The sequence below is a fragment of the Cenococcum geophilum genome, assembly GCF_001692895.1.
Source record: "Cenococcum geophilum 1.58 unplaced genomic scaffold K441scaffold_4, whole genome shotgun sequence".
Classification (NCBI taxonomy): Eukaryota; Fungi; Ascomycota; class Dothideomycetes; order Gloniales; family Gloniaceae; genus Cenococcum; species Cenococcum geophilum.
In genome coordinates, this window is record NW_027137562.1 from 4,573,908 (window position 1) to 4,589,056 (window position 15,149).

At 47.6% G+C, this 15,149-nt stretch overlaps 4 protein-coding genes across 4 annotated transcripts; 1 reads left to right on the top strand and 3 right to left on the bottom strand.

Annotated features, from left to right (window-relative positions):
- Positions 1 to 3,090: 3,090 nt before the first annotated feature.
- K441DRAFT_684361 (prolyl-tRNA synthetase) lies at positions 3,091 to 6,161 on the top strand (the record flags this gene model as incomplete). The annotated part of the gene is made up of 15 exons (XM_067651775.1): positions 3,091 to 3,172; positions 3,262 to 3,354; positions 3,412 to 3,492; positions 3,614 to 3,706; positions 3,761 to 3,822; positions 4,196 to 4,266; positions 4,452 to 4,528; positions 4,623 to 4,703; positions 4,753 to 4,779; positions 4,996 to 5,049; positions 5,105 to 5,141; positions 5,190 to 5,255; positions 5,302 to 5,347; positions 5,401 to 5,995; positions 6,052 to 6,161. 15 exons carry the CDS (start codon positions 3,091 to 3,093, stop codon positions 6,159 to 6,161), a joined length of 1,575 nt encoding a protein of 524 aa, XP_067508977.1.
- Positions 6,162 to 8,955: 2,794 nt separating this feature from the next.
- On the bottom strand, positions 8,956 to 11,532 carry K441DRAFT_216923 (heme peroxidase). Its single transcript, XM_067640575.1, has 4 exons — positions 10,644 to 11,532; positions 9,895 to 10,538; positions 9,792 to 9,813; positions 8,956 to 9,737 (listed from the first exon to the last, which is right to left on the bottom strand). Exons 1-4 carry the CDS (start codon positions 11,038 to 11,040, stop codon positions 9,250 to 9,252), a joined length of 1,551 nt encoding a protein of 516 aa, XP_067508978.1. The 5' UTR covers positions 11,041 to 11,532; the 3' UTR covers positions 8,956 to 9,249.
- A 572-nt stretch (positions 11,533 to 12,104) lies between these two features.
- On the bottom strand, positions 12,105 to 12,938 carry K441DRAFT_693016 (NAD(P)-binding protein; the record flags this gene model as incomplete). The annotated part of the gene is made up of 2 exons (XM_067652612.1): positions 12,105 to 12,807; positions 12,902 to 12,938. The coding sequence occupies 2 exons, from the start codon at positions 12,936 to 12,938 to the stop codon at positions 12,263 to 12,265; spliced, it is 582 nt and encodes a 193-aa protein (XP_067508979.1). The 3' UTR covers positions 12,105 to 12,262.
- A 930-nt stretch (positions 12,939 to 13,868) lies between these two features.
- K441DRAFT_422441 (TLD-domain-containing protein) lies at positions 13,869 to 14,903 on the bottom strand (the record flags this gene model as incomplete). The annotated part of the gene is made up of 3 exons (XM_067641556.1): positions 13,869 to 14,013; positions 14,063 to 14,394; positions 14,457 to 14,903. Coding segments are annotated over 3 exons (924 nt in total), but the record flags the coding sequence as incomplete, so codon positions are not given.
- Positions 14,904 to 15,149: the final 246 nt, after the last annotated feature.

Genomic DNA, 15,149 nt, shown 5'->3' on the forward strand with positions numbered 1-15,149 from the left:
AGGTTACCAGCACCAAAGGCAGGTAACTACCTTTATCGCGAAATGGGCAGATTTAGAATAGCGATAACGGTAGCAGGTAAAGGCTAAAGACCGTATAAAAACCATATGGAAGACCCTATAGGGGAAACCTATAATCCCATTATATAAAGGCCTAACAAAAGTAAAGGCTATAGCACTATTTCTTCTTTGTATAGAGGTAATAGGGCTTAATGCATGGCTTATATCCGTCGGTATACTGGCAGTTCTCTTGTGGTATAAATGTGGCTAGATAAGGCAGATAGTCCACTATATACTATTCTAGTGTCCATACTACTAAAGGGCGGACTTTATAGCAAAATGCGCCTCTAAACGCCTTTAGGATGTTTTAAATAATAAAGAAAGCGCTTAAGCGGCAGTAAAATGTCTAGTATAGTTAGGTGCGTTACCCTAGTTTTAGGTAGTAAAGGTAATAGATATAAAGGATATAAGTAGATACCAGCCCTTTTAAAGCCTAAAGGACTGGTAAAAGAATAAGGATAAAAGGATAAGGAAAGAAGGGGGTAGAGTAAGATTACCCGCAAAGCGCGGCCAGTTAGCTTAATATGCAGACTTAAAGGTAGGTAGAAGGCGAGCCGCCGGCGCTCCGATATCGGAACGCTGCCATCTCTCCAGCGCGGCCCGAGGTGGGGTTTTCTCTAAGTTAGAGTTTTTCCTATAGAAGGTATTAGCCTGCGTGGACCCACTAGGGGGACCGGGACGGGCGGTAAATTGAATTTATTATTATTAAATAGGTTGCGGAAATATTATAGGGAGGCGGCGATCTTAAGGATCTTATAAGATACTTTAACTATTATAGGTTACTCTAGCTTAAGTAATATACGGAGAGTATACTACGGTATCTTAAGCGCTACGTTAAGGATTTCCCTACCCTTTATTAGCTACTATATAAAATAGTATAATATACGGTAGTAACTATATATAAGTAACTACTATAGCGTATAACACTGCCCGTGAGTATTTTAAGGGAGCTTTAAAACCTACCTAATAATAATATAGAGGATAAACGCGACCCCAATTTATTAAATATTCTAGTAGACCTAAGGGACTTACTAAGGGTATTTTTGGGTAGAAGAGCTAAAGTCCTACTATAGAACTTGGAGTACAATTATATAATTAATTTAGAAAAGGTAAATAACTACTAAACCTTTCTATTTATAACATCTTATATAAAGAGCTTAAGATCTTATAGGAGTACCTTAATAGGTATAAGGTAAGGATGTAAATAGGGAGTCTAATAATAGAATAATAGGGTATATTGTATAGACAGAGACGAATCCTTAAGGGAAAAAGGAGGAGTCTGTATGCGAGGTAGGAAGGGTTTTCCCTAGGCATATACAGCGCACGTGCCTTACGAGTAAGTCACCCCTAGGTTGCCCTAGGGTCGCCCGTACCTTACGGCTATATAACTATCTACTTAGGTTTTAATCTAAGTCTCCTCCGGAGTCCTCCATAGCCTAGACTATGCGAAGCTCCTCGCCCACTCCGTTGTTCGAACTGAATAGCTTATAACCTCGCTACAAGTCTCTACCCGGCCCACCCCTACACGACATCTCACCTCAACCATCGAACCTAATAGCGAAAAAGAGCAGTTAGGGCGGCCGGCGACTGCACTCTGGCCGGAAGGGAAAGGTGGAGAATGATACGGCGACGGGGCCGCTATATTCGCCTATCTCTTCGGATAATAGCGCTCTGGAGGAGGACCGTCGAGTGAGTCCGATGCGAAGTTGAAGTTTGAGATGTGCTGACTTCCTTGCAGGGTCGTGAGGGTTAGGGCCAACTTACCGCCGATTGAGGAGCCGAGGGCTGGTGCTGAAAGAAACGTCGATATGTTCTTGGACTGGGGCATCTTGCTGGTCACTCGCTATTAGTGATCTAATTAGACTGGGGTCTATTTGGAGCTCCAGTGTGGATTCAAGTTCGATATGGATTTGGATTGGGCCTTCTAATTAGTGGATTAAAGTGGATCTTGGTTAATTTAACTCCTAGAGCTCTAAATCTATACCTAATTTAAACTACGGCTAAGGAATAGAGCGCTAAGGAGTTAGTATACAATTATTATTGTTATTAACTTTTTAATTACTGTCTAATATGGATCCTATCTAGGCCTATATAGACTACTCCATATATAGGGGGAAATTATATATTATATAGGAAAAACCCCTAGTATATTAAGGGGAAAACCCTATAAGCTACCTTAGAAGAATAAAAAACTCCAGTTTACCTACCTTCGTATATGTAAGGTGTCCCGCTCCACATCGCTATAAGGCCAAAAAAGTAGACTATGCTCGCGAATCTATCGCGACTGTTGCGGGATCTAATATATACTCTTATATATATAGCTTAGTAGTTACGTCTAGACCTCTACTAAATCTTAAATCTTCGTAGTTACTACTATATCCTTCTCTTAGCTTACTTAGAGCTAGAGCTAGGGTTTGCTGCGTCCTAGCTAGGCCCTACTATTAATTACTATATACTAGTAGTTTCTTATATTTTAACCGTCCCCTATTATATATACCCTAACCTTCCCTAAAGCTTATTAAAGGCGTAAGAGGGATTTATTTATTTAAATTAATACTATTTTAATACTAAAAGGCGAGCGGGATATATATATACTTTAGGTATCTTTTCTGCCCAGGCCCTAGTTATTAGGCCCTCTTAAGGGGGGGTAGTCCGTAGAGAGGAGATAAAGCTACGTATTATTATCTATGCTACTAGGCGGGATTATCCCTTATACCGTCGTCGGGCGTGTAGATATGGCCCGTGCGTGACCTTAACGATCATCATCCAAGCTTATGTAATCTCCACGTGATGTAATGAGCACGTGATGATATCGTCTGGGAACGAGATAACCGCACAACCACGGTGACAGTGGAATGACTCACGAACTTCGCGAGCTTCAAAAGTTCACTGACGTCCGTGGGATCCTCTATCCGCTCCTTCTGCTCTCTCCGGCTCTACTGCCTTTCTCTCTAGGCGATAGGTAATCCCACACGCTACTTTGCGTCGCACAAGAGCTAACAGTCACTTAGACGCCTGACGCAACCCTTCGAAATGGCTGACGCAGTGTCCAAGCTCGCCCAACACCCAAAAGGCAATTCAAAGACCCAGAAGAAGCCTCCTGTTGCGAAGCAAGGTGGCAAGTTAACCGCCCAAGGAAATGCCGACACAAAAGATATGTCTGCATCGTTCCCTTCGCTTGGACCAACCACCTAACCATTGAAGCACGGATAGGTGTTAAGCGGGACGATGATCTAGCCGAGTGGTATTCACAAGTTCTGACCCGGGGGAAATTCGTATCTTATTACGACGTGCAAGGTATAAAGACCTGGGCTGATGGCATCAGGGATGGCAGTGTTAACCGTCTTTTTGCAGGATGTTATATCCTTGAGCCGCCCATCTACTTTGTCTGGGAGCAGATCAAGGAGTACTTTGACAAAAAGATCAAAGCCATCGGTGCGGAATCCTGTTAACACCTGGGACCAGTGCTAACCAATCTTGCTCCCCAGGTGTCCGCAACTGTCCGTCGTCGAATGATACACCATTTGTCTGAACTACCGCTCACTTCTAGTCCTAGGTTCCTACCCCCTCTTCATTTCGCAAGACAATCTCGAGCGGGAAAAGGATCACATCGAAGGCTTTTCGGCCGAGGTGGCTTGGGTTACTCACGGTATTCCTCCTCACAGCTTCATCCATGGCGCATATGTTCTGACGACCTTTCCAGGTGGGAAATCCAAACTGGAGAAACCAATAGGCATAAGGCCGACTTCAGAGACAGCCATGTTAGTCCTCACCTAAATACTTCCGTAATACGGAGGACGGAGCAAAAAGAGGTTTCCCCTTCCTTTTTGGGACTAGCGGTTTTCTCCCCATAAGGTTGCTGAGGTTTTAGGCCTCTTCGGAGGGGCCTTTGGCGGGTCTAGGGGCATAGACCGCCTGAAATCTCGTTACTCAGGCGACAGAGCCCCCATAACTTTGGCGACCTTATGGGGGGTAGCCACTAGTCCCAAAATGGAAGTGGAAATCTCTTTTTGCTCCGTCCTCCATACTTAGAGTTTATTTTAGGATATTCTATATTAATTTATATACCTTCTATTAATTAGGTACAAGGTGACTCGCCTAATATCTCCCTTTCGAACGTTTCTAACAGCTAGTTTAGGACTTTCACTACAAGATCCAATCCCATCGCGACCTCCCTCTGCGACGTAACCAGTGGAACAACGTTGTTAGGTGAGCACAATCTAATACTAGTCTAATATTTGACCGTTGCTAAGTTTGTGGGTGGGAATTCTCGCACTGCGTAAGTAGCCTCAACTGCTGGTTTTAGCCTCTCAAATTCATTTCGCTCGTTAACTTGAGATTAGACGTAAGATACCCCCCCCCCCTTTCCCCTCTCACTTCTAACTTGACTTCAGACCGCTCTTGCGCAGTAGGGAATTTCACTGGCAAGAAGGCCACAGCGCCTTTTTAACAAGAGAGAGCGCACACGACGGTAAGAGGTTCTTCCCTGGTTGCTAATTGTCTCTTTCACATCTTCCACGAGGCTGTCAAACTTAATCAACAGCGGCGGCTGACTCGATTTCTAGAAGTAATGCAGATCCTAGACTTCTATGCCTCTGTTTATGAAGAGCTTCTTGCTGTCCCCGTCATAAAAGGCCAAAAGACTGGTGGGATATCTTTGTGTGCTGTTACGATTCGTCTAACAGTGTCTTCTAGAGAATGAGAAATTCCCGGGCGCAGACAGTACGTTCTACCCCAACACCCCAATTCCCAATTAACTGGTTAAATGGCATTTGAGAGTTTTTGGGGATATGGAAGGATGTGTGGCCAACACTCACCATAACGTCTCTTAAGACATTTCAAGCATATTGCCATGATTGGACGCCCCCAAGTGCAGCTTAGTCTCGGGCAACCGGCGGCACCTTGAACGAGGTTGAAACATGCTGACCGGTTTTGCAGTGACTACTACGGTTGAGGGATTTGTCCCGGCCAATGGACGCGGCATTCAAGCAGGTATTTTTTGAAGCCCATCAAGACACGAATGCTTAAGGCCTAATCACTGTTTCAGGAACTAGTCATCTACTCGGCCAGAGATTTGCGAAGATGTGATTTCTCCGCCTTGGATTCTTTTCAGGGACTAACATTTCGATCAGGTATGACATCACTGTCGAAGATCCGGCCCCAAAGGCTGAGGGCGAGGCTTCAAAGCGGCTCTATGTGTATGCGATTGCCCAATCCCCTGAAGAATCACACTGATTTTCGCAGTTGGCAAAACAGTTGGGGTCTTTCGACCCGGTCCCTCGGTGCTATGGTAATGGATTCTCAAGATGGGTTACTTCAGAGACACTGACAACTACCAATCAGATCATGATTCACGGAGACGACCGCGGCGCTGTCATTCCTCCAAGGGTCTGCGAAATCCAAGCCGTGCTGATTCCCGTTGGCTTGACGGTCAAACACAGCCCGGAAGCGCGGAAAGAATTAATGGACAAGATCGAGTCCATTGCCAACGAGCTGAGAAATGCAAACATCCGAGTCGAAGCCGATACTCGCGAACATTACTCCCCAGGCTGGAAATTCAACGAGTACGAAATGACCGGCGTTCCTCTTCGTCTCGAATTTGGTCCCAAGGATGCCGCCAATGGGGTGGTCACGACTGTTCGCCGCGATAATGGCGAGAAGGGTACCATCAAGGTCTCGGAGGTCGCCACAGGGGTTTTTACGTTGCTTGAAACCATTCAGAAGGACATGTACAACCGGGCAAAGGAAGCCTATCTCAGCCACCGTATCGAAGTCACCGATTGGTCCGACATGGTTCCGCGCTTGAATGAAAAGAACGTCCTCTTGATTCCTCATTGCCTTGATGGCGATTGCGCGGATGCGGTCAAGAAGGAGACTGCAGACATGTGCAAGACGACGGCCGAGATTGATATTCGTGCCCCCTCGATGGGCGCAAAGGGTAAGTCCATCACAACACTTAGCTAATAGCGCTTTTTCTAAACATTGACATTCTAGCTCTTTGCATTCCCTTCGAGCAAAAGGAGCTCCCGCCTGGTACCAAGTGCCTCCGTCCGTCGTGTGCTCGAGATGCCCAAAAATGGGTGCAGTTCGGTCGGAGCTACTAGGCTAGCGTGGAGCGACTGGTGTTCAAGATAATGTGCACTTATGAGGTTGGCCACTTCTGAATTACGAGATGAATGTCGTCTGTCCTAGACCACAAATCAGCTTGAGGAATGTTCTCTCTTGTTGAGAACAGATGTCAAATAATCTTGCTTGCTTCAAAAGAATTCCCCACATTGCTTTGTTGTGTCCCTGTCTCATTGAACTGGTACATTAATACTGGAGGAATGTCACCAACTCTCAATTATGCATAGTAGATATAGTATACTTTTCACGTCTTCGGTACCGGACTTTCCGCTTCAAGACTCTCCTATTCTAGCTTGACAGACGGTTTTTCTCGTTGCTAAGAGGATGGAAGACCTCGTTTGGTTTTTGAATAAAATCATAAAACATACTATAGGTAGCCTAGGGAGTATTCCCTCCTTCTACGTTCTTGTAAGGCTTAAAGTGAAGACCTTGGACAAATGACCTAGGTCAAAAGACTCAGGTTAGAAAGTGAACTAGGGCAGACGAACATTATAGTCAGCCGAAAAAGAGGACCAAAAGAAGGCTCCCTTGAATACCACAGCATCCCAGAACTGCATCTCCTTGAGAACGCAAGGGGGTCAAAACTGGGAACCTATAGCATTTAAGAGCTTTAGGTTAAAACTACTTTGAACTGGATTAGCACGCACGTATAATGTACTATTTAATACCTTTAGCCTTATTATCTTAGCGTCTCTTTATACACTTATTTTCGGAATTTGACTTGGAAAGCGGACAAGAAATATCCTATCGAAAGAACCCAGAGAGGAAGAAGACAGTAAGAGATCCTATAAGACGAATACTTGTACTAGGTCCTAATAAGATATCGAGGGTCTACTTGATTTCTACAAGCTAGATACGGTGATCTCTTTGAGGCTAGGCGAAAGTTTAGGCTATACAAATGGTTAGGCTGGACGAAGAGATGGGTTAGCCGAGTAGAAGGGCTAGCCGAATAGAAGGACTGGCCGAGTAAAAGGGCTGGCCAAAAAGTACGGCTGGTCGGGTAGAAGGGCTGGCCTTACAGAAAAGGCTGTCCATATAGAGCGGCTGGCCGAAGACCGAGGTCAGCCGAACAAAAGGGGGGCTAAAAGAGGGATCAGAAGGATGGCCCGGAATTAGGTGATATGGTTATAGCTAAGGTTTCCGGAACTGGGCCCCACCAAGGAGCTCCGGCCCAAACTCAGGAGTGCTCAGGATGCTTCGAATATAACTCATGATGCACCGCCACAGCTCAGGATTTCTTACTAATAGCTTTCGTTTAAAACGGCTTTGCTTAGATCTAAAAGCGGAAATGGAAATTGGTGTGGTCGATTGGGACGCACGTATCATGTGGTATTTGGGGGAGGAAAAACCCTATGAGCCACCTTAGTAGGAAAACCCCGTTAACCATCTTCGCACGTAGTCTGCAGCTATGCAGCCTGCAGCTGCGTCCTGACCTCCGTTGGATGTTAGATCTCCTTGGTAACCACTGCATCCGTCTTTCAGCTTATCCGTGGCTAGGGTTCACTACGTCTTAGCTAGGCCTTGCTGTTAATTAATTGATTGCTATACGTAGCAGTTTCCCATATCTTGACAGTCCCCTGCGCATGCTATCTCTTGTAGACCATTGTTTGCATATACGCCCTCTCCCCAGGGGCTATCGAAGGCGTAAGGGGATCATCCCCATAGCTCCATAATCAGTGTGGCCAACAGGCAGCGTCGCTGGCAGCGTCGCTGGCAGCGAGCTGCTGATGTAAGCAGTCAGTCAGCGTACATAGTTATAACAGTCAGTCAGCGTATATTTATGCAGCGCGCTGACAGCTCGCTGCATAGATAGTAAGGAAGGACTAATTTAGTAGTATTTTAAAGCCTTTAGCAGAATTTAAGAACCCCTAGATCTTTAGCTGTAATGCCTTGATTACGTAGTACCCTATGAGGCGCCGCGTGAACTTATTTGGGTTCTACTACCTCTGCTTGATGTCTACGAACTGCCTCTGCGAGCACGCCCGCGCTCGCGCCTGTGCCCGCGCACGCGCCCGCGCGCACGCGTAGTATACCCAGTATTCTGTCCAAATGCTGATCGACCACAACGAGTTAATGTATTAATGCGAACAGAGCCAGCCGGGCGGCCGTGGCGGCGCTTAACAGTTAGAGGCTAGGGTGGGCATAGGTAAGGCAAATGCGAGGTAATGTTTTGGGTATACGCGCAACGGTCGCTCACTAATGCAGATGCAAACAACTTAAATTCACGTGATATTCTAACTTAATCAGGAAGGAACTAAACTTAATTAGTAGGGAGTGTCCGTGTATTAATTAGGGTGTCCGCGTAGTATCCCTCTACCGCTATCCTTCTTTAAAGCCTCTACAGCGTACTAATTAAATTTAATAATATTTAGACACTATCTAAGGTTAAATAAGGTAGATTTAAGACTAGGTAACACTAATATTTATATATATATATATATGTACTACTAAAAATATAAAATATAACTCTATAACTCTACTAGATCTATATAATTACCCGATTAGGATAAGCGCGCTGACAGCTTTGCAGTCAGCGTATATACTTTTCCAGCGAGCGTCCAGCGAGCGGTTTGATTGGCTGCAGTCAGTCAGCGGAAGACGTCTTCGCTCGCTGAACGCTGACTGTTGGCCACACTGTCCATAATACTGAAAGGCGAGCGGGATGTGTATGTATATGTGCTCTGGGTATCTTTTCTGTCTAGGCTAGGCCCTAGTTGCTAGGCCCTCTCTAGGGTGGCCAGCCGTAGAGACAGGAAAACCGTGGGGGTTGTTATCCAGGCTGCTAGGCGAATACAGCGCGGACGGCGAGTGATCGCATCTGCTAGTGCCGTAACAATTAGGGTATATGCCATGTGATGCTTATGAGTTTTTGAAATGCAGATCTTGATATTATGCGAGTACGCGGGGACTGTCATAGAAAAATACTGATATAAGCCTTTAATATGTCTAGATGAAGTTTTCCTCGCGTTTTTTATTCAACGAGGTATCTTCCAAGTCCTTTTCAATTGCTTTGATTTTCCAAGCTTCCCACCAGCCTTCAAAAGGAACAACGTATAGGACATGCAATCAGCTCAGAAACGTTAGTAGATTATATTCATCCACAACCTTGCTACCACCCTTAAATTCTGCTGTTATATCCACGCTCGTCTTCGACAAATCCGCCGCTGCATCACTTGCCAAAGCCACAGAATAAATATCGTAGTTTCCTACACTTTTTGAGTAGACTAGATCAACACTCTGAGACGTAATAGCGGGCGCAAGCGTGCCTTGCTGCGGTATAGGCGAAGCGATCTGGGCGGAGACGGCCACAACTCCCTTAGCATATCCTTTCAGCACCGCCGCAGAAATCGTCAGATCATTGTTGGTAGCCGAGGTCAAGGACGGGATGAGGAATGCTGCCGATTGCAGTTTGAAGGTCGTGGAAGGAATGCCTGAACCGGAGATGATGAGAGCAAACGGGGCGCTGTTGTTGGTCGGAACGGTTACCGAGAAGGGATAGAAAGTCGTGTTACCCCAGATATTGCTGCCGGTCTTAGATAGGGCAGATGCGGTTCCTGAGTAGTGGTTACTTCCGGCAGAGACGGAATAGTGGATGGTAGCAGGAGCACTTTCATCATCTGACCTTAGAACCTACGCGCCACTTTTGATCAGAGCTACTCAAGAAGACCTAGACCCAATCCCATAATCCAAGAGAAAGGAGCAAGAACTTACTCTGATACTCCCACCAAACACCAGCCCTCCGAGCGGATCCTCCGCCAAATCGATATCAAAACTGACGTTCACAGGCTTCACCCGCAGCGGCGTCACCACCGCACTCAGCACCACCTCCTTCGGCACCGTATTGACCATGCGCTCAAACAGCCCCTCACACGTCGCCGCAAACCCCTCCTTACTCGCCCCGAGCGCCCTCATCGTCGCATTTCCATCGCTCTCGTACAGCCTCAAATCACTCCTCGCCGTCACATTATCGCTCGTAACCAGCGGGCCCCCCCGCTGCCCATAGCCCCCCAGATACTCGCGCACCACCACGACATCGAACTCCGCCGGCGTGCTATCCAGATTAATCCCGCCCGCCGTGTTGTTGGCCGTGACGGCGCTCGCGGGCACGACTTGCGGGAAGCCGCCGTGGTGCACGCGGCCCAGCGAGTGCCCGCACGCTGTCAGCCCGATGCTGTCGGCGGCGTTGAAGCCCGCGCTCGCGAACTCGGCGAGCGTTTCCGTCAGGTTGGTTTCCGGCTCCGGCACGCCGAAGGCGCCGCCCGTCGTGGCGTCGATGCGGCCGCCTCGCAGGGGGACTTGCGGCCCGCCGCAGTTGCCGACGCTGAGGACGACGGAGAGGGCGACGAGGTCGGCCACTGGGAGGTTTGTTAGCGTGAGGAGGCGGAGTAGGCGGAGAGGGGAGAAGGAGTAGGAGGTGGGAAAGGGAGGTGGGAAAGGGGGGGAGATGAGGGACCTCTTACTCGATGTGCGGGCGTCGACGTAGGGCGCGAAGAACGCAAAGCTGTCGTTGAACGCGCTGCCGGAGTCTTCAGACCGCAGCGTCTCGAAGCCGATTGAGGCGTCGATGCCACCGGTCCCTTCGTCGATGTGCGCTGTTACGAAATCGTGGAACGCGACGCGCAGCCATTGTGAGCTGGTCTGGCGGCCGAAGAGCTGCGAACCGGACACGTAGTTGGAGCACGGCGTGATGGCATCTTTGAAGCCGGACCGGAAGGCGCCATCAGTGTCGACGAGGAGGTGTTCGAGGCGCGAGAGGAGCGCAGTGGGGTAGTGGAAGGCGGAGTGGGAGGAGGGGAGGAGAGAGAGGGGGAGGAGAGAGAGGAAGAGGACGAAGGATGAGAATAGGAAAGCACGCATTGTGAAAGTCCAAATGGCACTGAACTTAAGGAACTGACATTTCAGAAATCGAAAGGCTTGACAGAAAGGAAAGCTGTGAGGACCCTATGCCTTTGTATCCCAGCCTCGAGGACTCAACTACGACGCCCGCATCAAGCATATCTAACCTTTGAAGCGCAGACCGCATCGTACAACTAACGCTTCCGCCTTAGCGATTGTTCGTAAGCAGATAATTTCCTATTGAAGACGTAGGTCGGGCTTCTAGAAACTGGGTCGTTGGTAACACGAGAGGTTGGTGGAGTGAAGAAACCCTGGATTAATATACGCTCCCTGCACCGTGCAGGATCATTTGGGTGGGTACGACAGGGGCAAGTTTGCTTACGCGATGCTCGCAGGACCCGGTTCAGATGCATGGTGCGAGTATGGGTGCCAGCGCCGAGCGCTAGGGCGTGGATTGTAAGAATTCCTGGTTTTATAGGGGTTGTGTGGTTCAAAACTTGTGCTTAATTCTCGTGACATAGTTTTGAGGGTGTGAAGTGCTCAGTATCCCTTGACCCGTCATCCAATGAGTAAGTAGTCCGTGCGCGAACACTAGTTTTAAACAACGCGTGTATCTATATAGATTCCATCAATTAATTACCTACTACAATGCAAAATACGGTTCTATAGGATAAGTGCTAGTAACCTCATATCGAGCGACTTAACTCCCAAAATTAGGCGTGTATATTAAATTACTATATAATCAAAAGCTTTATATTCCTCAGTACGGGTGTTAAATTCAGCTCGATTGATTGGTTAGTTCTTATCGATAACCGTTGGGCGCGAATTGACGGGTCAAGGGATAGCCTCAGTATGGCTGATGGGAAAATGGCGCGGACCTGCGCAGATCAGTAACATTACTGGATGATTTAGTGTCCGGAGTTGTAAACTGTTGAGGTAGTCGGGACTTGCGATTTACAATAATTTTCCCCGAAATTTCGGTTGGTTGTGAAAGTTCGGGAATCATTGTTCCACTTTGGGCCAATAGCGTGATACACCTGTAGAATGCCCTTATGCCTTAGATTGAGTTGATTTTTTTGTGCATTGGAATAATTGAATATTTTTAGAGAGTGTAATTGTTGTGGTGAGATTAGGACATTTGGATTGCGAAGGGATCTCATTTCTGAATGGAAAATGCCTTTCACCACTATCAAGTCTCTAGCATCTCAATATCGGTCGGGCCATCACAGCGCGCATTGCCTCGTCACAGGACTCCGGTTCTTCCATGAAATTCGCCCACTCCTTCGTGTCCAGCAAAATTTGCCCTTACCACGCTAGGACAGATAGCATTAACTCTGATCTTGTTCCGGAACCAGAAATACCGTGCAATGCTGCGCATGAGCCCGATGACCCCGTGCTTCGTCGCCGTGTATGTCGGCGAGTAATAGCTGGGATAAAGGCCTCCGCAGCTCGCGGTCATGACGAGGAATTTATCCTTCGCGTCTGGAGACTTGCGGAAGTAGTGGAGTGCAAGATAGCTCGCGCTAACGACAGACTTGAGCTCAATATCCACTATCGGGTCGAGGCCTGCAACTGGTGGTGGTGGGTCGGTGTCGTGTGTAGCGTAGAAGTTGGTGTGCTCTGCGATGCCTGCGTTTGCGGGGACAAAGTTGATTCGTTTCTGAGTCTCATACGCCTGTTTGGATGCTGAGGCTAGAGAATCGTAAGAGGCGATATTGGTTTGGTGAAAGGATGTTGATGATCCGGTGGAAGATGCAGCTGCGGCGCCGCGCTCGGCATTGGGGTCTACTAGATGGATGTGCCAGTCGCCCCTCGATGCTAGAGGGCTGCACAACGGCTAGGCCCATGCCAGGGGCTATCAATTGAAGGTTAGTCATGCTACTTTGCTGCTTAAGAAAACTAGTGTTCTCGAAAGACATTGCCTGCCGAGATACTGTGCAGTCTTAGTGAGTCGTAAACTTAGAAGTAGTAAATCAAGATCCAAGGTTATGTCTTACCGCCACCGGTTATGAGAGCAACTTTGGGAGAAGAAGTTATCCTTGAAGGTGTTTATTTAGGGTAATCACGCACTATTAAGCTTTGCAACTCTATACTGTTGTTGATATGTTCACTATGAGTGGAATAGGATTATGTTAAAACTGGGTTGATCTTGAAATGCCGAGCCGTAACAGCGACAAATAATGTTGAAATACAAATAGGGTATGGTTATCCTTGCTAGGGTGAGGTGGTAAGTTCATGTGGGGATGCGGAGGGAAAGTCTCCCCACGTTCACTCCGCATTGAGTGGAAAACCAGAGCCGTAACATATTTTGTTGAGCCAGTAGGAGCCATTGAATGCAAAAGTAAGAATAAAAAGGAAAGAGCGACAGTTATATGTGCAGCGGCGCTGAGCTTCAGATAAGAGGCAGACAATTTGTGGTGAAGCTATGACGTTGTCCTTAACGGAGCTGTCCACTAAATCGGCCCCTTCTGTAGATAAACGACACTAAGGAACAAAAGTACGAAATCTTCGAAAGCCTGCTGTTACATTTGAAAGTTGAAACGTGTCGGATGACCGAAACTATAAAACTTAAATTCATGACGTAGATCGTGAATGGTGGGATAGGTACCCGGAGAGCAACCCATCCGAATTCAGCGCTTTTATGCGTCCTGCGCATTTCGACTTAGACCAAAAGACCTATTCCCTAGATACCCAAACCACCCCTGCGGTAATTAGTAGAGATCAGTAACTGCGCCTGGTGACTCCAAGATAGAAAGTACACCCAAACTAAAGAACGCCACTGCGCCTCCGTTGATTTTGCTTTCGGGTTGTTATCCTCTCGGCTAAAGCAAGTAGACCTTTTCTGGGGATCATGCGCCAATATACCAGAGCTCAACGCCGAGGACTTCGAATTTAATTCCTTCGTCACTCAAGGGTTCATTGCCAAAAGTTGGACATGAGTTGGATACCCCTTTATCTAGGTTGTCATCAAGCCATAATCCATAGTGACCATCTCTGCAGGTCTTGTTAACGGGACTCTTAGAAAAATGTTTGGCTAGCTTACCCTCCCCCTACGCTCAGATATCCCTGCTCGCAAAATATCATATAGTCGTTTACACCACTATAGGGAAACGCTTTGAAGCGTATCCCTTCCGGTGTAGTTGTGCCACTTCGACTTCCTTGTTCCGAAATTGAAGGACTTAAAGAATTTGAGTTCTTGGTATGTGCAAAAGTCGTCATCCGTTGTGCATTTGTTGTGTCGGCGCTAGGAGGAAGTGGAAGTGAAGAGAGGGTCGGAATAGATGGCAGCGTGTGGGCACGCCATAGGAAACACTCGCCAGTACCGTAAAAGTGCGGTGCTGGATGCGGCGCATCGCTAAGATATGCTCCAAAAACCTAGAGAAGGAATATGTTAGGTCAATGGTGCTAAATCAGACGTGAGAGTAGGAATCCGTTACCCCTCCATTTCCATCGCGAATAACAAGTACAAAACCACCTCTCTTCCCCCTATAGTCATCAGACTTGTCGTATAATGTTGCTAAGCTCACACCATTTTGCTCCAAACTGTATGTCAAATTCCACTCATCAACAAGCTGCAATCGCGGCGGAACGAGCAGCCTAATTTCCTCGGCGAGAGCTCTGGTTAATAGCTTGGCGGACTGAGGAGTGCTAGATTTATATCCATTAAGGGTGAGTGGGGTGAGCGGAGGAGGCTGAAATGGCGAGGCATGCCGGCGTGGAGGAGTGTAGACACTGTCCATGCTGTCTACACTCTGGCTCAGACTCTGACTATCAGAAGAGGAACCCTTGGAAGGTTCAGGATCAGCAGACAACCGACGTAGAAGTCCGGATACCGCGTATGCGACGGGGTATACCAAATAAGAGGACGAGGACGAGGATTTGGAGGTGGGCGGAGCAGAGGAGGAAAGAGATGAGTGGGAATGTGCAGTGGTCGGCATGAAAAGTTCGATATTGTGGCAAAGATGATGTATCTGGATCTGAGACCGGAGAGTTCTCGGGGGCGATCAAGGCGGATGTTAGGGTGTCACATTTCAAAACTTGATGGAGTGATCCCGCCACGACGCGGCGCTAACCCGGTGCGCTTCCCCAGATTGTGGCTCAAGCCAGCTGAGCTTAAATCGCCACGAATT

Excerpts from the sequence above, each read along its gene's own strand:
- K441DRAFT_216923 (XM_067640575.1), bottom strand. The coding sequence starts at position 11,040 with ATGCGTGCTTTCCTATTCTCATCCTTCGTCCTCTTCCTCTCTCTCCTC. Across the intron at positions 10,539-10,643 it reads CGTCGACGCCCGCACATCGA|TGGCCGACCTCGTCGCCCTC; the intron begins GTAAGAGGTCCC and ends CAAACCTCCCAG. Across the intron at positions 9,814-9,894 it reads TGTTTGGTGGGAGTATCAGA|GTTCTAAGGTCAGATGATGA; the intron begins GTAAGTTCTTGC and ends AGTGGCGCGTAG.